The sequence below is a fragment of the Pangasianodon hypophthalmus genome, chromosome 5, assembly GCF_027358585.1.
Source record: "Pangasianodon hypophthalmus isolate fPanHyp1 chromosome 5, fPanHyp1.pri, whole genome shotgun sequence".
Lineage (NCBI taxonomy): Eukaryota > Metazoa > Chordata > Actinopteri > Siluriformes > Pangasiidae > Pangasianodon > Pangasianodon hypophthalmus.
Genome location: NC_069714.1, coordinates 13520336 through 13547697, shown reverse-complemented (window position 1 = coordinate 13547697; position 27362 = coordinate 13520336). Strand labels below are relative to the sequence as shown.

At 37.1% G+C, this 27362-nt stretch overlaps 3 protein-coding genes across 81 annotated transcripts in view; all 3 read right to left on the bottom strand.

Annotated features, from left to right (window-relative positions):
- Positions 1-604: 604 nt before the first annotated feature.
- LOC113524337 (sterile alpha motif domain-containing protein 9) lies at positions 605-12331 on the bottom strand. Of its 6 annotated transcripts, none has more exons than XM_053234495.1 (5): positions 12125-12331; positions 11937-12045; positions 9911-10042; positions 9766-9820; positions 605-5945 (listed from the first exon to the last, which is right to left on the bottom strand). In XM_053234495.1, exons 4-5 carry the CDS (start codon positions 9790-9792, stop codon positions 1362-1364), a joined length of 4611 nt encoding a protein of 1536 aa, XP_053090470.1. In that variant the 5' UTR covers positions 9793-9820; positions 9911-10042; positions 11937-12045; positions 12125-12331; the 3' UTR covers positions 605-1361. The 6 variants fall into 6 exon arrangements, with proteins under 6 accessions (XP_053090470.1, XP_053090472.1, XP_053090471.1 ...); XM_053234497.1 differs by having other exon boundaries at positions 9911-9994; XM_053234496.1 differs by having other exon boundaries at positions 9911-9994; positions 11935-12331.
- A 143-nt stretch (positions 12332-12474) lies between these two features.
- tfcp2l1 (transcription factor CP2-like 1) lies at positions 12475-23106 on the bottom strand. Of its 38 annotated transcripts, none has more exons than XR_008301828.1 (17): positions 22600-23106; positions 20430-20578; positions 19065-19138; positions 18171-18276; positions 17778-17884; positions 17520-17672; positions 17227-17337; positions 16722-16863; positions 16365-16423; positions 16152-16245; positions 15968-16058; positions 15786-15868; positions 15447-15486; positions 13756-13807; positions 13405-13505; positions 12959-13054; positions 12475-12822 (listed from the first exon to the last, which is right to left on the bottom strand). XR_008301828.1 is itself a non-coding variant. In XM_053234500.1 (16 exons), exons 1-15 carry the CDS (start codon positions 22632-22634, stop codon positions 13435-13437), a joined length of 1470 nt encoding a protein of 489 aa, XP_053090475.1. In that variant the 5' UTR covers positions 22635-23106; the 3' UTR covers positions 12475-13054; positions 13405-13434. The 38 variants fall into 38 exon arrangements, 19 of the variants coding, with proteins under 19 accessions (XP_053090475.1, XP_053090476.1, XP_053090478.1 ...); XR_008301827.1 differs by having other exon boundaries at positions 13405-13502; XR_008301826.1 differs by having other exon boundaries at positions 13405-13481.
- A 100-nt stretch (positions 23107-23206) lies between these two features.
- The window catches only part of clasp1a (cytoplasmic linker associated protein 1a), a 57264-nt gene continuing 53108 nt past the window's right edge, over positions 23207-27362 (bottom strand). For all 37 annotated transcript variants that reach the window (XM_026913050.3, XM_053234475.1, XM_053234482.1 and 34 more), the window contains 2 exons: positions 26596-26712; positions 23207-25802 (listed from right to left, as the gene is read on the bottom strand). In XM_026913050.3, the coding sequence (XP_026768851.3) occupies positions 25716-25802; positions 26596-26712 (204 nt within the window). In that variant the 3' untranslated portion in view covers positions 23207-25715. The remainder of the gene's footprint in view (positions 25803-26595; positions 26713-27362) is intronic.

The following is a 27362-nucleotide window of genomic DNA, read 5'->3' as shown; positions in this document are numbered from 1 at the left end:
CTTTTTAAATACTGAAAAACTTGGTAACTAGATATGCTTCTCAGCCATATACAGTAGTTGTAGTGTCAGAGTCACAGTCTAAAGAATATTTAATTATGAAATTATTGTCCCCTGTCAAGCTGGAAAAACCAATCAAAATCATATAAATTTTGTACAGAGTTCTAATTACCTTGTAAAAATTACCTTGCAAAATCAGGCAGAGAGCTATGGATTACCAGTATTCAGTGCTGAATCAGTAATATTTAAACACACACACAAGGGGTCTTCTAGTGGAAAGTTCTCTGAGTGGAAGTCATGAAGCACGAACTTAAAAAAGTCCTATATCCCTCTCTAGTGGTGGAATAAAGGAAAGCCAAATAAATTCCCATTGATTCTTCCCATATCTTTGGAAATTGCATGAAACTATGCACTCCACATTTTTTAAGTTGCTTATCCATAAAATTTAAAAATGAGTCTGTAAACAAATTGAATGAGGAAAGATATGAATTCATATAGAATCTTAGTGTATTAAAAAAGAAATGTTTTATGCTTTTTTTATTTCTCATAATGCATAACAGTATTATTTCTATAACCAGAAGTAAACACAGTGAGAACTTGACAAGTGTCATATTTATATGCTTTGTACATTTATTTATTTATTTATTGATAGTGCCAGAGAGGACACACTCTCTATGAGTACAAAATGGAACATTTGAGACCACCACAATTAACAAAAGATTTAAAAATAAATGCAAAAAGCATAAGGTAACCCAGAAATACAAATCACTTTTTAAAAAAAACAAAAGGAATAAAGATCAAAAAAGAAATTAAATTGTTTAGGACATAAAACAGTACAGGATTAAAAAAAAAAATTTAAAAAGCTGAAAAGCTGAACTAATTTTATGGCATCATATTTCAGTTAGTTACTCACTGGTCTAGTTACCCAGTGATTAATAAGCAAGCACTGAATCTCTTTCATCAGTTATGTATTATTCTAAGTAACATGGTATTTTTGTGCAGCATTACACAAGCCTTGAGAACACATCAAAAGCAAAAATAAATTAAATAAATTGGCTAGGCTTCACAATAAGCCTCAACTGTCCTGCAATTAGCCAGCTACACACCCTTTAACCTATTTAGTAACAATGTAGGATACAGACCTGTGGTGGATATTGACAACAATAAAAAGAGGATCAGTCTTTTTAGCTGAAGAGTTTGATGATATGATGGGTTCATATCTAAAGGGACACACAACTGAACATTTTTTTTTACCTGGTGTGCAAGTTGCTGTAGGTTAGTATCTACTTGTTTAGACTTTTATTATTATAAACATGAATTACGAAGTTTGGGTATGAAGGCCTTCACTAAATCAATCAGAAAATCTATGACTCAGGCTGAATGCCAAGTGCAACTGGACCATTCATGGAAAATCCAACAAAAAATGATACTCTGTCACCCAGATCTCCACACAGCTGACTTTTAAATAATGGAGCAACTGCAACCTTCACATTTGGATTTGATGTGTCTGCCATAATGCCATTTTTAGAAACCTTTCCTGAGACTCTGCAGAGCATAGTTTGGACCTTCTCGTTCTCCCATATCTTTCCATTTTGCAGTTGTCCTGACATTGCCTGCTGTGAGCCCACACATGTATCAATGTCCTTCTGAGTGATTAGACGACAATAACCTGAACTCTGCCCCATGTAAAAATGAACAACTGCTCTCTTGCCATTGCATACTGGTTTCATTTCATTTGAAAAAGAACTTCTCATCTGTGACACGTAACTTCCCAACCTGTCACTCTCTTTTTCTCCTGACAAAATAGGGATGGTCTCTGGCCATAGCATCATCACTGCAATAAAATGCAATGCTAAGCTGTCATTGAGAGGGGTGCAACGGTGAAGTGTTTCACAGACAAGTTTAAGAAGATTCCTGTAGGGCAAGAGAAGCTGAGATTCAAGGCTAATTTTACTGAGAACAATATTTGCATAGATGAAGTTGACCTTGTCCTTGAAGTGCCTATCATTTTGTGGTGGAGAGTTTTTCAAAATAAAATTGTAATGATTGATGACTTGTTCAATCTTTCCTGTTGTACTTTCTGGTGATTCATTAAAACTTTCTTTGGAAAGAAATTCAAGCAGTCCACTGTAGGAATCAGCTTTGTTTTTTTCCAGCCATTGCCGTGTTTTCTCAATTTTGAGCATGGTGGTCAGTGTCCTGTTTTTCATCAGTTCTTTTGTGTCTGTACTGCAAAAGAGGCTAACATACTGTTGAAAGCACTTGAAGACCTTCTCTCGTGTCCTGAACTCTCGGGTGTCTTTTTGGGAGTAAAATGAGCTCAAGTTGACAAAATAATTGTCAAGAAAATCAAAGTGTTTCTTCATGTTGTCTCTGAGGTTATACAGAAGATCTGAAAATTCCTGCAGAAAATGGTAATAGGATGCATTCTTTTGCCTTTTTGGGTCTTTTGCTGCCACATCTTGTATTTTTATTTTACCTGAGAGAACCTGACTCAGAATGTCATGACGAAGCTTGTCTAAAGAAAACACTGGGATCTTTTCCAGTATCTTTATCACTATAACAGCAACTTCAAGCTCACCAAGGCGACCAGCAGTGTTATAGGGGCTAAAGTCTTTTTTTGTTTGATATCGAAGTAAAGCTTCCCTTTTAGCAATTTCTTGTGTTTCTTTGAAAGCTTCTGTTGCAGACTCAGCCATTTTGAGATATTCTTTCAATTTGTCAGGTTTTATTTCATGATCTTTGTCATTGCTGATAGCATCTTTAAGCTCATGCTTAATTACTTGTGCAGAGGTATCACAAATGTAGGAGTTATCCCTCTGGAGATCTCTTGCCTTCTTTGCCCAAACTTTTGCCTCTCTAAAGTCTTTTCTCTTTAGATAGTGGTACCTGGAAAGGAGCTGGGATATTACTGCATCTTTTTCAAAGCGTTTAGCAGCATTAAGCAAAACATTCTCCTCGCACCCTGGAGTCTCCTTTTCAATGGCTTGGATAAGTGGGGAAAAATTAAAATCTGCTGGGACACTCTCAGGTGAGTAATGCCTTTTCACTAACATCTTGCGAATGTCCTGCATGAGTTTTGCCTTTCCCTGAATGCAACTGTAAAACACATCTGTTGTCAGTAGAAAGTCAGTAATCTGTGCTTGAGATACATTAAAAGTAGCTGTAAGTTCTTTTAAACAGTGTTCTGCCATACTTGAGTGGATCACTCTTACAGCCTGAAACTCCACACTAGACTCTGCTGTGCATCGTGTTACAAGTGTGGAAAACTTCCCAAATCCATCTTCAACCTTGCATGAAGTTGAGTCTGGCCTTGTTGACAGGCCAAGAAATTCTTCACATATAGAGACTGACATCTTTGCACTCTTGCAGTAACAACTCAAGAGTACTAGACCCGCAATGAGTTGAGCATCTTTCTTAGTGAAGTTGAAGCCCTTCAGTGTATTTTTCACGATACCCTGTATGTACTCTGGAGAAAAGTCTGTCTTCAGGATCATGAAACCATAGAATGTTTCAGCATTTTTGTAAATCTTTTCAATTTCCTCTAGCTTTTTCTCAAATAATCTTTGTTCCTTCACAGACAGTTTGTTACCGATGAAAACCGTGTCATCTGTTGCTTCAGTCTGCTCCCATGAGTCAGCCCTCATACAATTAAGAAGGATGACCTGGGGAGACTTGGCAGATAAATTATTCTTTTGACATTCTTTTTCAATGTGCTGCTGGAGATCATTTACATCATCAAGGTCTTCAAAGTCATCTATCAGGAGCAGCACTGAAAGCCGGGTTTGCTGCTCCATTGTCTCGTAGGTCAATAAGTTAACTACCTGTTGTGCTACATCTCCATAGTCAGTTTTTGTTTCAGTATTGTTTTTCAGTATTGCACAACGGAATTTCTCTTTTAATGTCCATAAAACATGCATGGCCAGAGTAGTTCCTCCACAACCAGGAATATGGAATATGTTGAAGCGAACACAAGCTTGCCTGAGGGAGCACATATCTGGAATAATAGTATCAGTGATGTAGTCAAACTTGTCTCGTTTGATAAATGGCATTGATCCTGGCTGCTCTGAAAAGTAGAAGTTCCACCAGGACACCTTTCCTCCCTTGTAAAACGTTTCTTCCAGTTGCAGTTTGTCTTCATTGCCTCCTTCACATTGGTTTACACATAGAACATTCAGTTTATCCAAGCTGCCCTCCACTTTCTTTGGTAATAAAACCTTACCACCAGCACCAGGCAAAAATCTGCTTGATTTGCGATTTTCTGACCACAGACTGAGGACAGTACCATTAATCTCTGCAAAACTGAGCTCATAAATGCATCTTCTAGATATGTCTTTTCTACACCGAGCTTCAACGAGATCTTTCCAGTAAGTGTATGCCCTTTCATTTTCACATATGCATAGGATTTGCTCTGTACCTTGCAGCTCCTGCAAAAACATACTGAAGGTCTCAAGGAGAGGATCATGCTTTTCAGTAACATCACTCAACAGAATGAATATGATAAGAAATTTTTTGTGAGGCAGCACATCCTTTCGGCAGAGGAATGACACAACATCACGAATGGAAGAACCTTTCTCTGTTAACCAGTTATCTGCATCAGAGGGTGGTACATCTTTTACTCCTCCATTACAGAAAACCCAGCTTGTGGCTCTGGTCAGCTTCAGCTTTTCTGCAATGTCCTCAACGGTCTCCGTGATTTTATACTGCATAGGCAAATGAACATTTGTGTTTCTCTCATCAAATAGCTTATTCAAGCCAGTCTCAGTTGATTCTGGATCAAAGTCCAAAACAGCTGTTAGGTTCATGTCCAGAAGGAATGCTAGAGATTCTCTTTGAACTGGATGAGATTTGTTAACAACTAATACATATCGCTCAAAGTGAGATTTGTCCAAAGACCATGAGCCTCCTGTTAGCATCTCACAAAGCTTAGAACCTTGCACACTACTTTTAACAACAGTGAGATGCTTTTCCTCAGCTTCCTTCCTCAACTTAGACAGATGTGCCATATTATCAACATGCTTGTTGTACTCTTCTAAGGACTTTGGGGAGGAATTTTGAACAAGAAGATTTCTGCTACTGCTGTTGTCTCGAATGTAAAAAAATTTACCAATATCCTTCTCATCAGTTGTGATTTTAGATTTTTTTGCTTTTCTTGAGTCTACATTGTAGATGTGAAAGAAGCTGTCTTTACAAACCAAGAAGGATGGTTCAACATCTACTTCTATGACATACTTTCCTGAGAATGTCATATTTGCTTCAAGAACCTCAACAAACCTTGGTGGTTTAATACATTTTTTTGCCACATCAGTGTGCTTATGTTCAAACCGCCCCTTAATCGCTTCTGCTAGTTTCTTAACAAATGCTTCTTTGTCTTCAACACTAGCACCCAAAATTTGTCCATGACTGAACTCTTTTAAATCACCAACTCCAAAATGAATTGTACCGTTAGTCCGACTGTTCATGCAAGCAGAAGCAAATCTAATAACTTCATCTGTGAACTTTTTCAGCTTTTCCTCTGTTGTCACATTTTGGAAATTAATAAATGCTTTGTACTCGTGACATGGCTCTATGAAGTTTAGAGCACCTGTTTCTATTACATCAAGTATCCTGTTTTCCTTGTATCTGTAGGCGGCATGGAATTGATTAAAAGGATAGGGCTTACATGAATTACCAGACTGGCTTTCTGAGCTGTTCATCTGGTGAGCCTTCAGTTCATCTCTCTTGTGAATAATCAGTATTGCTGGTCCCATCTTAATGCCCATACTTTGAAGAAATGATATGTCTAGTAATAGAAGACTTGGTCCACTAATGTTCTCCTTATGCAGAATCTCTGCATTTTCATTATCCACATCCGTTAATCTAAAAATCCAGTCTCTCACATGTTCTTTATCCCAGTCTTTAATTTCTGCAGGAAGTTCAGTTGAATGTGATATTTCTCGTCTATTAGTCTGAAAGACAGAAACCAAAAATTGTTTTTCATCACACAAATTCACAGCAGTAAAAAATGTATTATAAACTGTTATCTATCTTAAAGAGTAACTGCACAGATATCATGAAGAATGTAGCAAAAACATGATCTTGAGCAGCATTGTCTTTTATTCTTATCATTTCTGACTTTAAATAAAAGTAATGGTTAGGTACTAGTGTGTTTTATAATAAAATTGTGGGTTGTCCCTAACCATAACTGACACACTGTAACTTCTACTTGTACTGGATACTGGGCTTACTTCATTCCAACACTGGCAAAATGCATCTTTATGCTTGCCTATCAGGTACAGACACATTCATCTAGGTGGCACTAGTGCGAAATCACTGAAAAAATCAGACGTTATAAATGTAAAGTTCCATTTCACCCTCAACATCAGGGGTGATGTTTAACACCTGGATACACTCTAATGCACATGTGCACCACGCTGAGACCTTACCACAAAGTCACTGACAGTGATATAGTATTTGCAATAAATAAACAAATTACTTCTTCTCCTTTTCTCTACTTGCCTTTGTACATGCCAGGCTGCAGACTCTGCTATCCTGTGCAGCTTGTAACCACAGTCACAGTTTTTTATTTTGTTACCCCAGTGAGTATATTCTTTCCATTCTCACACCGTTGGCTGTCATTTGCTAACTAGAACTGCTAATTGCTGTGTTAGTTTACACTCCACGGTATCTGAGATAGACAGGCTGTTGTTATCCTCCCTTATACCAGGGGTTCTAAAACCGCCCTTATACTAGGGGTTTTCAAACTTGTTGTACCACTATGAACTTTCCACACATCCAGATGTATTTTTACAATATTTCATATTAACATCAATTCCCGTTTTTTTTAAATTGTAGTTAAGATTGTTAGACAACATAGTTAACTTATTAGTTAACTACGTTGAGTAATAAGTTATCAAAGGCCAGGCCAGGGACTGCTGGCATGACTCTTCAAAGACAAAAACCCTTTGGGGCAGCGAATACATCAGGCCAGTGGATCCTTTCACAGGAGTACAGACCCAAGTTCCAATGTTGACCTCTGACCTCCTGTGGCTCATGGCTTCACTATTTTTCAGACTGCTGCAGTGCTCCTCAGTGGATCCCACCTCAGGTTCTGCTCAGCGTATGTAATTGTTCAGATGAATTGTGAGGACTGAGGATTATTTGAGAGGACTGACAGTGCATACTTCCATAGTTATCCTCGCACCACAATGTTGCAGATGTAAACATCCAGCAAGATGAAAGCAGGCTGCTACATCTGAACCTGACTCTTTTTGAAGATGCTAGAAATATTGGATGCAGCCGACTGCAGTGGCTTGCTTGATCCTGTTGCAACTGTTAGCAGTGGGTCATCTGCCTGCAGCCAAACTTGAGGTCTGATCAACAAATATGTGTTCTTGTGTCAGTGAAAAGGAGCATGGACCCTGACATATGAGAAATGTGAGCCTTTCTCACCAAAGGTGTACACCTGGGAGTGGTTCCCCACTGGAGGGATAGGCTGTCACCATGGACCAACTTCCTCACTAGATTGGGAGCAGTGGGGTGACACAGGGGATGTATGGACCCTTAATGCAAGGTCTGAACACATTAACCTGCAAGAATCGAGGGTGGACTGGCTGACCCTCTGATTCTTCCTACCTATTCTCAGACACAATCACATCCTGAGTAATGGTCAGGTGCATAAATCATGAGGTAGAAAATGAGGTTGCAACATACCTCCAGGTCAGCACAATGGGGTAGCAGATGTGCTGTTGAGGCAGCACATATGCCCATGAGAGTGCCGCTTCTAGATCTGCAGCAAATCTAGGAAAAATATGGCCAGGCACAGTTGAACCCCTTTGCCAAAATCGAGTCAAATGTGACTCACCCTAACATAGGCGAACAGCTCTCTGGCCCATGACTAGAGGAACAGACACTTTAGGGAGAACAAATTCGTCTCATGGCCTATTGTATGTGTTTTGACCTTTTTTGCTCAACCTGCCAGGTTGCACAGAATTCAACAATAAGACAGACAGTTCTACTCATGTAACTCACAGTTACCCTCCCTAGTGGTTTGGATAACCTGGCAACTTCCTCCCCATATGAATTATCACAGATGAACCAAGAACTGTGCCATTGCCAACCAGAGTATCTGTGTCTGTGAATTGGGCCCAAACTGTGGTAAACAGTTTGATGACTGCAATGTAGCAGGCCAAGAAACAATCCTGAATGCTGTAAGTACCATACGTCCACAGATAGGGGGTGCCTTTCATTACTATACTCTTACAGTTACTGGAAGGACACAATTTGATACATGACGCGAGGTTTAAGCCCTCAAAATGGACTATGAGACATTTTCTCACCCTCTGTCTGGTCTGACACTCATGCTGGATGGACTGTGAAAGAGAGGAGCTTTCACAACTCTCTCAGGTTGGCCCAACCAATTCTACCCAGCAGTATAGCAATACTATCTTTTCCTGCTCAAATATATATCTTAATTGAAGTTTTTTCAGTTTGTAGTGAGCATGAGAGAAATGCAGCTTGAGCCGCTGAAGTATTTTTTGTGTGCTTTGAATAAAAACTGATGCGCTCTCCCTTTTGCACTGGTGTCCCTCTAGTCCTTGGTCTATTAGCCCATTTGGGATGCTCATCTTAAATGAGTATCGTTGAAAATTGACTTTCTGCTGGCAATCACCTCAGCAAGAAGAGTAGGAGAATTCCATGCCCTGGTGATAAGCTTGGTTTGTATGCGTTGGTGACCAATTGACTCTGGAGTTACTTTGTGGCCAAACACTGGGTTCCTGCCTAAGATTATGTCACCCAATTTGTAAATCATGTTATTGATCTCGTGGCATTCTATAAAGATCAATCTGCAGAAAGCTCCCTTCTGTTTCCAGTACGTGTCTTATGGTACTACTTGAACTGCACAGCAGTTATTTGCCCATCAGAACAGTTATTCATGTGTCATAGTGCAAACACACAGGGTGCTCCCCTGTCTAAGCAGAAATTGACCCACTGGTTGATGGAGGTTGTCACCATGGCTTAGGAACAGGCTTGACATCCTGCACCTACTGTGACATGCCATTCCACAAGGACTGTTTATAGGCGTACCAGTGAGTCTCCAGTCCAGGAGATTTGGGCTGCAGCTACCTGGATGTCACCAAGTACCTTCTCCAGGTTCAGCAAGGTCAACATTACACCTGTCCCCCACCCACCAGTGTGTCATTTCTAAACATCTTTCCAGTTGGCCATAGGTGATTTTGTTCTTCATTACCTTGTGGCAAGGGGTATCCAGTTGTTAAGAGGTGTGAAATAGAATGCTAGTAACTGATGTAAGTGCGGTTCTAAGAACACACTTCCCCATAATTTGCATAAAAACTGTTCACTTCCTGGTTCATTTGACAAAGAACATCAGCAGCATTGTGAAAGTTTAAGAATAATCAATGTAGTCCATCATCTGCATGATACAAGTAGACTTTATGCAGCTTCTATACTGAAGCATGCTTTAATGTCTTTGCAAATACCTGCCCAGATTTTTACATGACTGTGGGAGTGTCTTGTATTTGCGTAGTACCGGACACTCCCACAGAAATTTACTGGTTTATTTTCAGGGATCTCTACACTGAATCTCTGCTCAGCCATGGTTAAACACTCATTTTGGCTGTCTATGATTCATAATTATGTAATGTCTTCTTTGCAGTGTCTTTGTTTTCTTGACTCAATACTATGCCAGTGTAGACAATACAAAGAAACACTGTACTCTCTCTGGCAGTACACTGACTTAGCTAAATGCCTACTGAAATATGCATGTACCTCTTCCACGGCCCTCCTTTCAGCCATCCCGGAAATGTAGTGAACTTCCTCAAAGCTAAGCAGAAATGAAATCAAGAGTACAATTACATAATATTATAGAATACAGTTTAACATGACACAAGAAGAAAAGTTGAGACCTACTTACCCCTTTAAGAGAAAGATCTAACTGTCCTCATCATGATATTGTTTCCATGTAGATGTTTGAATATTTACAATTTCCTCATATTTACTAAGGGCAGGAACAAAAACAGTCGTTCGTGTTGCGAAGCACAATATACTGCACAAAAAGAAATTTCTAGACTCAGATTATTCCTTATGAGCATGTTACACTGTGAGAAGGTTGATACATTATAGATTTCTCTAACATTTATGAAACACTTCAAAATGTAAACTAGCAGAAGCCTAAAAGAATAAAACACCAAGAACAAGAGAATTCAGAAAATTTAGACTTGAGTATTCCTTTGGCATTTTATATTTTTTTAAATCCAAATTCTGTTGAGGAACAGGGGAAAAAAGAAGAAATAAAACGTTCATCGAAGGAAAATAACGCTATTAACCGGCAAAGACTTTTGAAACATCTTGTCTAGTTTGGGTTGGGACAAAAGGTTTAGTTTCGTTAATCAGACTTATAAAGCAAATGAAAGCATTTCAGAGAGTAGTAGGAGGGAAACCATTAGTTTACACTTACCGATGTGAAGAGCCTGATTAAAAAAAAAAAACAAAAAAAAAAACATCTATATAAAAAGGTGCACTTCCCGTTTCTCCACTAACGATAACGCGGAAGCAGCTTCACGCGGATCAAACGCATTGCTGGTGCTTGATCGTGTTAATGGTTATGTTGTGATATGGTCAGGGTATTTAGCTGGAGCTGTGGCATTGCGTAATGACAGACGCGTCGTTTGTACAGGAAGCAGTGAATTCTGTTTCGATTTCGGAAGTTTAGATGAGAGAACTAAAGAAACGAAAGCTGAAACTGATGTGAGGTCCGAATCATGACGAAAATACTGGGTACAATTCGACTCTTCGAGCCGGCTATTTTACATGAACGTTGAGAGCCCATTGCATAATGAGCTTTTTTATAGATTATCAGGATAAATGGAAATGAATATTAGGAAGCACAGAGACAGTTAGCAGAATAACATTAATAGTTGGTAAAGGGATAATTATTTGTCACGTCACTTTTGCAGTGCCTTGCTGATTTTGCAGTTAGGTTATTTAAAATGATTTATAAAACTATACAAAGTAATGTTCATGTTCATGATTTGTTAATTAGTAAGCAGAGTAAGATTTCTGTAAACAAACATTCCAGCCATAGTTAGACAAAGTAGGAGAATCACTGGTATCGTACATGATTATTGTCTGACTTAGAAGAAAAGGCAGTGAGCCGTTTGGAAGCCAGAAGAGTCGGCTCTTCCTGGAGAGCTGAGCCGAATGAACTGACTCACTGAAAAGAGCCGGAAGAAAAGAGCTCATCACTACTGGGAATGGGGTCCAAACCACAAAGGAGGAGCTGCTTATTTGCTTAAATTTTTTTAAAAAGTAATTCAAATAATGCTATAATGATTATGTAAATTACTGGTGGACTTGTAGATCTACCAGATTGTTCAAATAATTCATTAAATATAGTGTGTGCAGATTGGGAAAGTAAGGCTGGTTTAAAAATATATAAATACCTAGACATATTTCTCACATCTCACATTTTTCATAAAATGACAGTAAACAAAATACATGCCTCTGGGGGAAAAAAAAAAAAAAGTTCTTTCATTACTATATCTGGCCACTTGGTATTATGCCAGGCCATGTAACAGGAAGACAGAAAGTCACACAGGAAGATAATCATTTGAAATCAATATTCAGCAATGTAAAAACCAGCTACTTGTGTATTTAAGTGACAGTGTCAGGAGTGAATAAACTGGATAGAGGATGACATAAAAGCAATAGCTAATACTATTACAAGGACACCCCTTTTAGGGGTCTTCCTGACTTGCGCATGTTCTCAAGATCACACTCAGACAGACAGACACACACATACACACACACACACCAGGAAAACTCAACTTAAAAGGTTTTAGACTAACACGCAACCCCCATCTCCAGGTGATGTTGTTTGATACATTAATCTCATTGCTAAAGAGGAACTAAAAGGAAATATGCATGGATTGAACTCACACAGGCAGAGTTATATCCTGACAACAGCACTGGAACATGCGTATCCATGTAACCTGGCATAAACTTTCTCTGGATTCAGGGATGCCACTGGCCAGCATGCAAATCCAGCTTCTAAACACGGATGGCAAAAATATGATGAGAGATGTTGGCACATTTAAATAATAGCTTTCTCTGCCAAAAAAGGACTTACCTGCGTTGTCTTTTTAATGTCATTTATGAACAATGCCATTGGCAGCTCATTAGCAGTTTTTTTTCATGTGGTATACTGTATCAATTTGCTTGATAATGAGGACAAGCTGGTCTGTATTGTGCTATAATGTGAATGTGAAATAGAACTACGGCAATGATTAGTTTCCAAACAATATTGTGGCTCTTCTAGATCTAAAAAGAAGACACCATTGTGCATGCTTAAGATTGGCATAATAGCTGTATATTATTCTATCTCTAATATATCCTAAATTAAGTAAAACATAAAATTTAGGCTAATCGTAAAATAGTTTGGTGTCATAACATGCATAATTATAATTTCTAAACCAAAAGTACAGAGCAAAATATTTTATTTTAAAATCAGTAAAGTTACATTGGTGAACATAGCAAACAATAGGATCAAAAAGCATGGTGTAAATATACAAGCTACAATATGGCCTAAGCCTTTGAACAGTAACAACTGCTTTAAGAACTGTTTTATAAATAAATGTACTAATGACCTCTAAAATATAATCTTAATAAAACATACATACACCTAGCACACAAATGTTATAGTGTTCATTTGATTTAGAATGCAGTGTTTGTAATAAAAATTAATTGCTAACACTAATAATTACAGTAAGTTAAAAGAGCTACAGAATTGTTTCTTTTGAAGATTTTCCTCACAGGCCACAAGGATAACTGTAACGGAATGGAACGGAGGAAAACAAAACACAAACAAACCACAAAGTAAAAATCAGCAGTATGTTACAGTACTCCTCCTCAGTCACATATACAGCTTTTCAGAAGACAATAAGCAATGAACAGCACAGCTGACCTGAGCACTGTAAAAAGAAAAGCGTTTCTCTGCTTTGAACTGTGAATTATGTGGACATGGGGCATTGTTTAATGCGTCATATTCAGCACACCAGTCCTGGAATGCAAAGATTAAGACAATTCAAATGTCAATAATTTCCTTTTAATGTTGCAAAGGTTATGCAGTAACACTGAGACTAGTTCAAAATTGTTATATATAAAATCTCTTCTTCTGTTCTCTAAACACATTATGGCACATTAGTGTTCATGAGTTACAAACATGGAAAAGAGTGTAATTAGCCCAAATTTCTGAGGGTTACATCTCATGGTATTTTTAAGATTCATTTTCAGAACTGGACATGTTCCTGTATTTGATTATCCACAATATGTAAAATACATTTATTGAGTTACTTTTCAAACATCTCAACTATTTGAGTGTTTTGAAAAAAATAAATTCATAAATTAAACCTGAAATGTTCCTGTAGATGTGATCTTCGGTCACTTCAGTACAACATGGTACCCCTCGTTACTTTCATCCATCATCACTGAGAAACAGATACAGTCATCTACTAACCAGGAGACAATAGTCAATTCTATTTATTTATTTTCTATTTTCTATTTAATCTAATTAATTATAAGTGCAAACCTATAACTGTATTTTTATCAGGTATTGTTTAATATTTTATTAATATTTTATTTATTAATATTTTAGTTTAACTTTTATGTAAACTCTAACTTCACTGTTGTATTACTGCAGTAGTTATGGGTGGTGATTTATACCACAAAAAGGCTGAATTCAGGATCAGGGCTGTGAATTACCTTTTAGAGCACTTATTATGAATCTTGTTTCCTCTGTGAAATTCTTTACCATCTGCAAAAGCAGAATATGAGTAAATCTTATTACGGGATAAGAACAAAACACGGTAAATTTAAGAGGCCCCCGTTCATTTCTGGTATATGATCTAGTGATTACTGCTAACTAGTAAACCTGATGTAAACCACTCAAAACTCTGTATGTCATTCAAATAATCAGTAACTTAGATTAGTGATGACCTCCATGAAAATAGTGCTGATAAAGGGTAAACACTTGAGCCTGATTGACCTTAAACATGCAATAATAATGAGCTTCTTGCTGTAGAAGTGACCTTTAATTTGAGGCATTGAAATGGCTTAATATATACAGGTCTATACTGAAGGGTTGCACAGATACAACAGCTGCTGCAAAGTCCTCAAACCTTAAGTGGTGGAGCTAAAAAAATTTATAATTTATAATACATTTATAATTAGGTGGTTTTAACTGTTCACTCAGTCAGCTATGGATAATGTCTTACATTTTTTTGTCAATCCTGTTAAATTCTTGATTGGTCAGAAGGTGTTGATTAATTTTCTATAACAGCACAGCTTTTACGGTAGTGCCAGCTGTAATTCAAATCACAGATTTATATTATTGTGCTCGTTCTAATACATTGTTGTTTCTACAATAACAACTTTCTCACAAGGACTTGAGCAGGAACGTGCCACCTAACTTAAGGCTAGTAATAAACAGTAAATAGTTAAACAGTAAAAAACGTGTTTTTATTTAACAAAAAAATGTTAGTAGACTTTTATATAACATTTATTAAAGGAGTCTTCAGTGTCAGCGTTTTGTTACAGTCAGTATGTTTTTCTCCATGGGAGAATCTTCTAAATCAGTAAAATGTAAATGACAGAGGACTTTGCATCTTCTGGCTTCTTGGTAACATGAGCTGCAGTGTTATTTTGTCATTAACTTCAAGAGAAAGAAAAAAAGAGGGACTGGTCAGGGAACAACGGTTTATAGCTACTGTAAACTGAATGATAAATTAAAATTTTTAATTGTTGGTAAACTGCTGTGGCATAAGAGGAATTAGACACTTCAGCAAGTGCTGTTTTTAAAAGATAACCAACATTGAGCTGGTAACTCCTCACATCACCCTGTCATTGATTATTTTACTTTATACCACAGCACAGCTGAATGCTGGAATCTGATTGGTCAGAAGGTGTGCTTTATTTTCGTATAACAGCACAGGCAGTTCTGACTGTAACATGAATGATAGGTTAATATGGGAATATTGCGGTCGTTCTATTAAATTATTGTTTCTACAGTAACAGATCATGCACAGGGACTTGTAAATGGATTTATAAATGTGTTGTTTAACAAAATAATTTTTATTAATTGTTGAGGTGGGGAAGGTTTTTGTTAGGAGACATTTGTTAAACATTTATGGAAGAAGTCTCCGTTGTAAGCACTCTCAGTCTCAGTTAGAAACAATAGTTTCTGAGTGAGTGAGAGAGAGAGAGAGAGAGAGACTGGGGGTAGCAGTATTCTTGCTTATTTTCGTATAACAGCAGGGTCTGTTGTGTGCTATTCCTTATATATTATTTTTTATCGTGTTTTATTCCTTACTTGTCACATCATTCTTTGTTATCAGGTTATCAGCGTAATGTCCTGACTGGTCTAGTTCACTGGGACATGAGCTCTGCCACCTCACCTCATCTGAAACCAGGACGTATATCCCCATTGGCCCTTGTCTGTAAACATGGCAGATTTGCTGCACTGGAACACTGTATAGACTTGCTATCTTCTCTGTGAGCTCAAAAAGAGTTAAGTGCTCCAAGGACAAGGCATGGTACACTTTGGAAAAACAAGAACAGCATAGAATATAGCAGAGAGAAATCATAATCATGTGGTAGCTACTCTAGTCCAGTTTATTTTTAAAACTTATTTTATTATTTTTATTTTATATTTTTATTTTTAAAATATATATGTATATATATATATATATATATATATATATATATAAACCTATAATTAATGATTTTGTTTTTACCATCATCACTGCATGGCTTGCTGTTTGGCTGATTTTTGTTCTTCTGTAGGGAAACATACACTGTGAGTCGTGGCTGAATACACCTGTCAGACCAAGCAGCATATTAAACAACCACAAAACAGAGTAAAGTTAAATGTTTGTATATAACTTATTATATGGAAGGGGCCCTTTAACAAACTCACCTTCCTTTAATGGCGTTAAACAGGCGGATCCCATCAGCAGGACCGCAGATCTGAACAAAGTCATTTCTGCTCATCTTAACCAAATCAGCACCTACAATAGACATCCAGTATAACAATATAGTCTCCAGAGGGGGCTTTGAAACTTAGAGGACACAGACAACTGAAAAAGAATACTGAATCCTACCTGAGAAGTTGGAGAAAAGTCTACAGAAAGATGAGAACCTGTTCCGGTGGAGCCACTCCTGTGCTTCCTGAGGGGAGAGTGATGGCACAAGCTGCTACATTGCAAAAAGAAGAAGAGTCCCTGTAATTAGGGTAGCACCCACTGTCTCCAAACACATGCCTAAAAAGATAAAACAGCAGTACATTACCATTATGACCAGTTTGTCATACTTACAGCAGAGCAGCTGGGCAGGAGTAGCTCCCTCCGCTGGTTCGGAGAGCAGTCTCTATCATCTCTACCAACATGAAAAGGCTAGCTTAGTTGCTTATCAAAATCCAGTTTAAAAATGCAATATACAGTATGTGAACAGATTTTCAATCACAAAGCCTAACCTGTGTATTGTAAATTCATTTCTAAAGCTAATTTGTGCTACTTTAAATTCCCCATAATATTCAAATGCAAACAAACAGAGTTTAAATATTCAAATGCAAACAGACAAACTTTAAAAGCCTGACAGCAGTAAGGAATCTGTGATGCTTTCTTTCATTTTCCATAAGATACCAACATTGGCTAACAGTAGGGAAGCCCTACCCATCTGTGAAGTCGTGAGCAGTTGAGATGTGGCACATGGGAGACAGACTGCTGCTAACACTGCTGATGGATGCACCATCAGGCCAGGGAGAACACTGCAGAAGAGGATGAAATATTTGCCTCCTTCACTGATGTGTGCAACCTGTGAACATACTCTATTCATTGTTCACCTATCAATGTCTCTTGTGTGACAGATAACTCTGGTTACTCTGTCACTAAGGCTATTCTAGACAAACTGAGAGAAAGAGTTTTGCAGATATTGAACTATTAAAGACAATTCCACTTTAATGGCATTACACAATTAATGATTAATAAAATACCTTATTATTAGTCTCAGGCGTAGTGCAAAAAAGGAAAAAAGAAGAAGCTTGTTACAGTGGTGCTGATGTCCATATTGCTATTGTTATTTGTGCATCTTTGGTCCACATTCTATAATCAAATACTGTCAGTATACATACGTCAATTTCTTCAGTGTAACAAATCAAAAGCCTGCTATATGTCTTACCTCAGTAAGTATAGTAGTTTCAAAGGATGGTTGATATTTTTCTCTGTCTTGAAGACTCTTTTTCTCAATTTTCTCTCTGTCTGTCTTCAGCCTGCGATTTGCTCCTTTTGGCTGGATGACAGTGAAAGGGTTGAGTTAATAACACATAACAAAAGTAATAACACATAACAAAGCCCTCACACTTTGCTTAAGGCATTGGATGAAACCCTGTTCATTTGGTAATATGAAGCTGATGTAACTTTACCCAAGCAGCTTCTCTTTAGGAGTACACAACGCAAGAATCTTTCCTTTACCTTGAAGACTTTGATTTGGCAGCTGCAAGAGTGCACATGCTCCAGGTATTCTCCATGTTCATTCTGTATGAAAGTATCTACCTGAATCCGGAAGGGAACTCCCTTCTCTCCGCCATGTTTCCTGGGTGTAAACTCAGTGCTAATACAGTTTACCTAGAATCAAAATATGAACAATATTAATGAATCCAGCCTTAAAGGCAGTGGTATAAATACTAGTAAAATATAAGTAATATTTAAGTCTTTATTAAGGAAACCTACTTGAATAAATATTGAAGCATTTTTTACAGGATCCCAGAGGAACTCAATAGAGTTGAGCTGCAGTGGATTAGCTTGAGGCTCTATTATCCCCACAGAGAGGGTAGTATCTGAATAAATGCAACATATCAACTTTTTATAAAACACACATCATCAGATTTGACATTAGCATTTTTTTATACTTGAGTAAAGTGCGCAGGATTTTGATATCTTTAATTTACTGTTTCTAATGCAGCCCTTCAAAGTCCTTTGTCAGAGATATAAAACTATTTATTATTGTACTGTCCAAGGAAAATGTACCTCTACAACTTTCAAGATGTTTCAATCAGTAGTGCAGCCTGGGAAGACATTGTTTCTGAAACATCAGAAGCCTACAGGAGACTGATAGATACCCACCAAGATCCAGAATTCTGTCTCCTGGCCGGTTCCAGCTCCATCCCTCCAGCTGCTGGTACTCGCTGTATTGCAGGCGCCGATCATGAAACACTACACGGACAGTGCTCTGTAAAGAGACAAAACTAGCTTTAGGTCAGGGTATACCTTGTAGAAATTTCTCCAAATATATCACTGCTGAATATCTTTATGATAAGCTACAGAAGGTAAAACTTTATTGTCTAGATAAAAACACAAATCATAAAATGAACAACCCATAAAACAAAATATTTACATTTGAATGCATGCTTGATCGGTTTTAAGCTTTGGAAGAGGCAAAGAACTATTCATTTTCTACAATGCCACCTGTTGAATTCCTGTGTTGGCAGACTGGAAAACTAAACGTGGATACAAAGATAGTTCTATAATGGATGCGCCACTGGGGCTCATTACATTATGAAAGACAAACAGACATTTTGCACAATCTCTAACTACCTTAAGGAATTATAAATAGGTTGGAGCTGACAGCTGCATATTACTGTTCAGAACTGTTAAATATCTAGGAAGATGGGTTTTTCAAAAGGAGCTTTTTATAGTAAAGTGGAATGCTTTCTGACAGGGAAACACCCTTTTGTAGTGTTCCTCCAAAAGGACACCCAAAGAACCCTAGATTTGACCTCTATGGTTTTATATATAATGCCAATCTGAAAAATCATCTTATGTGGAAAAGAATTTGTAGAAAGAATGTTAATTGCATGTCTGACATGAACTGGGTTCTAGATGAAAGCAGAAGTTCTTCAACCCTCTAACTGCAAAGGAAGTTGAGCAGTCACCTGACCAGGATATACAAACAGATAAAGAAATCAGGTCGCATCAGGGCACAAGTGAAAAACACATAATAGGCTGCCTTTAACTTACCTTTACCCATTTGCTGCTTACATGTGTACACTCCAACAGTTTTAGGTTAAGCATACGGATTTCGTAGGACTGACCTACATTAAAATAAAGCTGAGTCAGTTTTACCATTAAACTCTGAACCTAAACATTATTGATAATATAGGTCAAGATAATCTGAACAGACATGTATGCACCCCCACTCTCTTTGATACATTTTCACACATACTTTGTAACTAAACTATCTTTTTTCAATTATGTGAAACATTTTCAAGTAGTTGCACTGTATTTAATCTTTGTTGCATGAAAAATGGTATGTATAAAATATAATCTATAGACTGCCCAGTTAGACATAACACACAATACACCCACATATATGTAAATGGAAAATGTAAGCAGGTACATTATAAACTGTTACAGATAGTCCTCATAATATATTAACTTTTAGGTAACTAATTAAGCTTTGTCTAAATATTATTTGTATACATACCAGAGCTATGATCCTACCAGTTATTCACATAACCCTTTAGCATTCTTAAGAACTACTAGTATATATTATTTCTGTGTATGTGGCAATCTACCACTCTAACACAGCATGTCCCAAATGTTTTATTCCTCTTATACCACAGCAAGTTTCCAATGATTACAGTTTTTATTAATTAAAGAATGACAGGTTATATGATTGATCAGTTTATAGTCACATTTGATGTCATTCAACATTTGAGAAACAAATTCATTCTTTTTATCTTTCTTTTTTTATCATTCTTTTATTATAACAGCTATAATCGGTTGTTTCCTCACCAGCCTCTTTTCCCTCTTACAGTGTTTCTTGAAGAATAAAATAAAAAATAAATAAATAAATAAAAATAAAAACCTGAAGTTTGTCATGTTACTAAGAAACTGGAAAGTCCTCTGTCCTAAATACTTTCCCATGTCAGAAAAATCTACTGCTGCAAAGCACTGACACTGGAGACTCATTCCATAAATCCATAAATTATTTCCATAAATAATTCCATATTAAATTTCTCCTTATAGAAAGCTTCACTAAATAATTTTTTTTGTCTGTGAATGAGCTGTTACTATAGAATCTATTAGAATGAGTGCATTAATATAAACCTGTCACTTGCATTGAAGCTGGAACTACTTTATAGAAAATTCATCTTCTGACCAATCAGAATCGAGAATTCAATGGCGCTGTAGTATAAAAGGTAAAACTTTCCTGCCACATACTTTAAATACCTACATGTAGGATTTATTCAAGCGGAGCGTTGGTGTGAACTAAGCACATCCACTCTTAATACTCATAATAAACTAATTAAATGCTATATTTCAGAGGGTTTGTTTTTTCATCTGAGTCACGATATCATGTGTCTGAGGAAAAGTGCCTACCCTGGTTGAGGTACGTGAGAGTTTCCTCTTGCAATTTGACAGCTGGAGAAGTGGCTGCACACAAGATATATTGAAAGGGGGCCAGTTTGGCCTCTGATCCAGCTGGCTGTCGCTCTGGCTTGGCCTTCAGCAGTGTAGCTACTGTTTCTCTAAGAGACATTTATTCATTTACATTTATTCATTTCAGTAGAGGGTGTTTCTGCACAAACATTTAATTACTCATAGAAAAGCTGAGCCATAGGCATTCCATGAAGGTTGCGAGGAAATCAGAAGACCAGAATAAAATAATTTTAAAAAAGACTGTCATGCTGAAATAGGCTTGGGCCCCTTAGTTCCAGCGAAGAGAAATCTTATAGCCACAGCATACACAGAAATTTAACTGTGTGCAACAGTTTGGGCAAAACCCACATGTGACGATCAGGCGTCCATATCGTGTATAACAGAGAAGTATATATATATATATATATATCGCTGGAACTAAGGGGCCCAAGCCTATTTCAGCATGACAATGCCCCTGTGCACATAGGAAGCTTCATGAAGACAAATGTATATATATATATATATATATATATATATATATATATATATATATACACGCAGGGTATCCCCAAGGTCTCCAATACACTTATTAGCAAAATGTCTTTCAAAATTTTTCATACTTTGTTTATATATTTTTTTTCAGATAGCCTTTAACAATGCTGTTGACAAATAGATATCTAGATATATATATATATATCTATATATATATATATACACACACAGTACTGTGCAAATGTCTTAGGCACCCTGTTTTTTTTAGTACAAACTTTGTTATAGATTTTTATTTTATGACTTCTACATTATTGATTCAGTACAAAAACATTTTAGATTTCCAAACATTAGTTTTCTGGCACATAATTAAATGTTACATGTTACATAGTTTTAAATGTTACATGAAAAATGTTTGTATGTCAGTAAAGAAAGCAGCATATTACATAAGAGACACTTTTCAGACAAAAAAAAACATAATGAAGGTTGCTGGGTTTTGCTGAAAAATAAGAAGTAAGTGTGACAGTCAAAGTCTCCAGAAGAACTGTGGCTGCTTCTGCAAGATGCTCAGTAACACTTACAGCTCATTTCCTTATAAAACTGCACAAATTGTACCTGAGACTGCTATTTTTTTTAAGAGCGAAGGATCGTCACACCAAATATTGACTTTGTTTCATTTATTACTGTTTACTGCTCTTTATAGTATTTTTTTATTGTAGAAATATTTAATTTCATTAGTTTTGAAAGCATATTTGCTCTACAGCATTTCTTTGCATGTTCCTAAGACTTTTGCATAATATATATATATATATACAGTGTGTGTGTGTGTATAAAATACGAGAATTTTTAAAACTGAAAATATTAAACTTTGAGAATACCAAATATATTTGGTTACAGTGTTTATTTATTTACTTTATTGCATAGTTATTACATTTGTTATTTTTTTTTATTTAACATTTATCTTAATAATTCACATAAGCCTTTATCTGAAAAGGTCTTAAAACCCATGAGATATCCAGTACATTCAGTCAGGGATTATTAAGCTGTACTGTACTGTTTTATAAACCAGGATATCTAATGTATCAGTTACATTCGCTTTGCTGGAGGCACTAAAGCTTCACTTTAATTAAAAAAAAAAAAAAAGTGTTAAAAAAATCCAGTTGCCTAAGTATAGACCATATATAATCCCAGCTAACAACTACTGGTTTCTAGAATGTTCATGAAATGTTGTGGGAACAGATATTTTGTTTTTTATGTTTGGTTTTCCAGGGACGTTTGCTTTACGGAAATATAGATATCTAATTAATTAGTAAAGTTCGTTTCGCACGAGTTCTTTACATTAATTAAACGGAAATAAATTCAGTTATCTGAACATAATTGTGCCTTCACATGCTTCATATAGTGTTTAACCGAATCCGGAGTAGGAGATCTAAAGCAAACAAGTCCCACAGCTATCTGGATTTATTCAGCATGGATAAAATACGTTTCCCTGCCAAATTGTGCTTAAAGCTATTAAATGATACAGTGTGCTGAATTCAGCGGGTTTTTTTCCCCCAAGATACTAAACAGGAAATGTGAGAAAGCTTGAAGCTCGTGTGAAGAGACTCTGAGGTAAAAGGTGAAGGCGCTGAGCCACTCTTACCTCACACACCCCGACTGCGCTTTCTGCTGGTACATTGCAGGCTGAGAGTGCCAGAAAGGGTTTGTATCCTCAGAAGAAGAACTTTGAAAGGCTAGACTACCCGTCAGGTATTGAAAGGAAGGTGCTCGTGTGCGTTTATGCTCGTGACGTCCATCTCATTAGCACAGCCAGGCGACCTTTGAAAGGGGCGCAGAGTCACACAGCACAGAACCGCGGACTGCACACTGCTCATGTGCTGTGATTAGCATTCGCGCTTTTTCCTCGTTTGGAATTGTGAGAGAAATAAAACTTCGAAAAGCTCCAGCACTAGGCAGGTCACCTCATACACAAACACACACACACACGCACGGTTGTCTTACTATCCTTGTGAGGACCTTTCACTGACAATATTATGTCAGCTGTGCTACACCTAAACCTAACCCAAACCTTAACCTTACTGAAGTAAGAAACCTTTTAGCGGTTTTTGTAAAAAGGTAGCAGTTTTACTTATGAGGACCAGCCAAAACTGTCAGATATTCACCACACACACACACACACACACACACACACACGCACGCACGCACGCACGCACAAAAAAAAAAAAAAAAAAAAAAAAACATGCACGCAGTTACTGTCAGGGTTTCAGATTTATTTTAGGGCAAACAGGTTCAGGTTGCAAATCTATCACACATGGCCCTTAAAAAAGAAAAAAAAAAACAACTGTACAGTCGTCATGATAAAAGAAAATTAAATGTATAAATACAGATATTAGTGTTACATGACAAATACAAAGTTATAACACGTGCAGAAAACAATTTGTTGGAATACTTTTTGTGGCCCCACATTTACACAGATTATTAAAGACCCACTCATCAACTAATACTTGTGTTTTCCCTCAAAGTTGGCTCGGTTTTAAATTGGACCTAATTCAAACAATATGAAAGAGTCTTCCATGTCAGGCCATCATCAGTACATGGCCACCCTACAAAAAAAAAAGCTGGATATTACCAAGGCAGGCACACATAGTGTACCTTCGCAAAAGCCCCAATCCCCAATATGTAGTATGATTTGAAAACTAAGATGCTTTCACCCAAAGTTTACAATGAACTTGTTTATGGAGAGACAGACATATGATATTTTGGTCACCTCATTAAGCCCTGTTTAAGTTTTGTACTTGGATTCCTCCTTGCTTGGGGAAAGCATTAATACTGTATTTACAGACTGACTACAGGACCGAGGAGGTAAGATCTCAAAAAATGTAACACCAAGGCCAATCACTGCAGTGCAAGATGGGTGTGTTCCAAAACATGCAGGCTATTTGCTAACGTGCAAAAGAGTGCAAAACCCCATAATTTTTTGCTTTTTTTTGTTTGTTTGTTTATAACAACTTATGTACAAAAAGCATCTGATAGCAAAAGCTGCAGAAGAAACTGGTAAAAGGTTCAGCCATTAGACAATGCATCTATTATTAATTTATGCCAATTTAGAGGGATTTCACATAGTCTATAGACACATGCACTGTATCTATAGCACTTTTCACATCTTTTCACATTTAAATCAGAGTGCACACATAAAACCAATAGTCAGAGTGGCCAAAACATAATATGAGAAAACTAAACAATAAGCATGGTAGTGTTTGAAGCTTCTGCCACCATTCTATTGTCCTTCAAAGCAGGAATTACTGCCATTTACACAATATTTGTTAGCATCTACACATTTGAGCAAAGTCTTCATTAAGCAGCAGGATCAGTATAGACCTGGGTCTGGGTGGGATTGTGGTTCAGGAGTCGTTCACCATTCATTCAGTGTTTTTGACTCAAGATGCTCCAGATCATATTTCTTTCAATGCAGTAAACTGAAGCACCTGTAAGCTTTCATGTATGACAACAAATAATTGTTTTAAGCATTTTACAACTTTCAAATGATTAATAATTTACATTTTATATTTTCATTTAGATTGTCATTTTCTTGAAAATTGGGGCTTCAGCATGTGTTCATGTAGCAGTCCAACCAGAATTTTGCAATGATCTTTACAAACTCTGCGAAGGGGAAGATAATTGTTATGTTAATTAAGGTAGTCCAGGAATTTCCTGGACTACCTTAGAGTTGCTGAGTGTGTTTAGTCCAACCAACAGCCTGTTACTTAAGATGTACAGTGAACCCTATCTACTTGCATTGTGGAATTACTGCAAAAATAACTGACATGAGCAGGTCAGGAACTTTAGTTCTGTAGTAACTGTGTCTGACACTGGACAGATTGGAGGTTTCATGGAATTTTCAATGCAAAAAAATTTTTTAGCATGGCTCTTAACTGTGAATTTGAAGCAAAATTTGCACTGAATTCACAAAATCCTGGGTGGAATATACACTCAGTAGTTTGTCCTTGTTCTTGTTGATTTGTGCCATTATGGCAGGGTAAAACATACTGTAAAACAAACCAAAAAAAAAGCTATTTGACATCCTTACAAAGTAAAGCAACTCATAATAATACAAATCCATAGACTTTAAAACAGCCTTCAATTACAAACATAAAGGATACATTTTAGATCCTTTTCTGTGTTACAGGGTGTGCAGATCTGGTGGCATGTCATTCTATTTAAATACAAATTTAAATAAATTTATACACTTAGTCCTACATTTTTGGATGTCATTTTAGCTTAACCTTAAAATGACACTTGATCTTTTCAATCACATTTAAATCACTCGGCCAGCCAAATGATCCTCCACTAACTCAGATTCAAGTGACATATTTAAACTACACGACTGTTCCCCATTTAAAACAATGTCAAAATCTCAAACACTGTAGATTTGAAAAAAAAAAAAGACCACATTATTACATTATTAATGTTAAATATCAAGTAATTTCATTAAAAAAAAAAGTAACTGGTACAAGTCAAAAAAGAAATCTGATGATGTGATCCCTATAACCCACTGTAAAGAAATTTTCAAACTATTTATTTCCATTCGGGAAATGAATCAGGAAACCGGAAATGAAAAGGAATACTGATGGAAATGGGCAAAAAGTGTTGGAAATATCCAGAAAAAAATAAACATTAAAGAGGAACAAAACGGTCTGAAGGAGGCACAACTAAGAGCCCACTATTGAGTGCAGGGCATTGATGAGCACGCCTTCTGCATTAGCTGTGAGAGGACACGTCGGACGAGCTACTGCTGTTGCTGTTGGTCGTCTGGGCTCTCTTGATATACAGGTTTAGCAACTTCATCTGTGGAGAAAACATTTAGCGCTGCCATGAAATAGCCACGATTATCATTATTATGCGTAGTATGATGGCTAGATGCCATTAGAAAGCAGAGTTTTAAAAAATGTTAGAGAACATTATCTTTGGACATAGTGCACAATGCTCTACATTTAGACAATCTCTAATTAATGCAGTTGATGCCATTGTCTAAAATCTACAGAATTACCCAAAAAGATGCCCTGCAATACAAATATGTGATTTCACATTTCCCTTAAAGGGGATTGCTAGAGTCATCTTAAATTAATAGGCATTTATGTGACTGCTGTCATGTTTAATAAGTGAGACAATAGCTCAAAAATAAATGTCAAAATGGCAAATATAAATATGAAAAGTAACAACAGTATGCATGTCATCAATATAACCACTATTCTGCTCACAGTTGTTTAGCCAGGTGTTTAGCCAGCACTGACATTTTATGTATTTTTTTGAATAATTGTTTATTCACAAAAAACAATTATTTCCACATCACATAGTTGTAGTTCAGAATGCTTAAAATATGCACTGGCTAAAATATACACTGGCTAAGAATGGTGGGAGTTTGAGCTAAGACAGCCACCTTAACGTAACTTAGGTTAACCAAGTCAGTGTTCAGCAACCCTTGTTGATCTGCATAGGTCAAGTCAAACAATCTGTTGTGGAATGGAACTAGGGCAAATGTGAACAGATAGCAACAGAAGTGGATGCAAACAAACAAATGCGAGTGCGATAAGTGGGAAGAAGGGCAGAGAACTTTGAGCTGGTGAGCATATGATTGTACCTTACTGCCCGTGAGCTGCGCCAGGTGGGGCTTGAGCTCCTCACCGATGACAGAGTAGATTGCCACCAGGCAGAAGACGCTGGCCTTGCGAACACTGCTTTCTGTGTTGTCATAGCCCTGCAGACAGACAGAGACATAGAGGTTAATACTGACTGACAGCTCTAGGCACATGCAAACATGCACACACACAAAAGTCAAAGGATAGTTAGGACAGATAGCTATGCAAGTGTGATGGGCCAGATGGGCTGATTTGAGTATTTCAGAAACTGCTGATCTCCTGGGATTTTCACACACAAACGTCTCGAGCGTTAACACATGGTGAGATGCTTTTCTGCTCACCACGGCTGTAAAGATTGTTTGTTTGAGTCACTAGAGCCTCGAACCAATCTCTGTCTCATCAACAGTGTTTCAGCCTACAGACCCTCTGCTCACTCCATGTTTTTAGTTTTTTGCCCCATTCTGTGCAAACTCTGTTGTGTGTGAAATTCCCAGAAGATCAGCAGTTTATGAAATACTCAAACCAGCCCTTCTGGTAGCAACATCTATGCCACGATTTTGAATGCTCAAAGTCACTATCAGAGATCACATTTTTTCGTTTGATGTGAACATTAACTGAAGCTCTTGACCTGTATCTGCAAGATTTTTTGCATTGTGCTGCTGCCACATGATTGACTGATTAGATAACTGCATGAATATGCAGGTATACAGGTGTTCCTAATAAAGTGGATGGTGAGTGTATTTACTACTACTGTGTAATAGTAGATGGA

What these genes read in the sequence shown, in the direction of transcription:
- LOC113524337 (XM_053234496.1), bottom strand. Translation starts at nt 9,792, where the DNA reads ATGGCTGAAAGGAGGGCCGTGGAAGAG. An exon ending in AAAGGAGGGCCGTGGAAGAG is followed by an intron (nt 5,946 to 9,765) that starts GTACATGCATAT and finishes TCTGTCTTTCAG; the next exon opens with ACTAATAGACGAGAAATATC.
- tfcp2l1 (XM_053234498.1), bottom strand. Translation starts at nt 22,634, where the DNA reads ATGTACCAGCAGAAAGCGCAGTCGGGGTGTGTGAG. An exon ending in AGACAGAATTCTGGATCTTG is followed by an intron (nt 17,885 to 18,170) that starts GTGGGTATCTAT and finishes GCATTTATTCAG; the next exon opens with ATACTACCCTCTCTGTGGGG. An exon ending in TCCTGCCCAGCTGCTCTGCT is followed by an intron (nt 16,246 to 16,364) that starts GTAAGTATGACA and finishes TTTGCAATGTAG; the next exon opens with CAGCTTGTGCCATCACTCTC.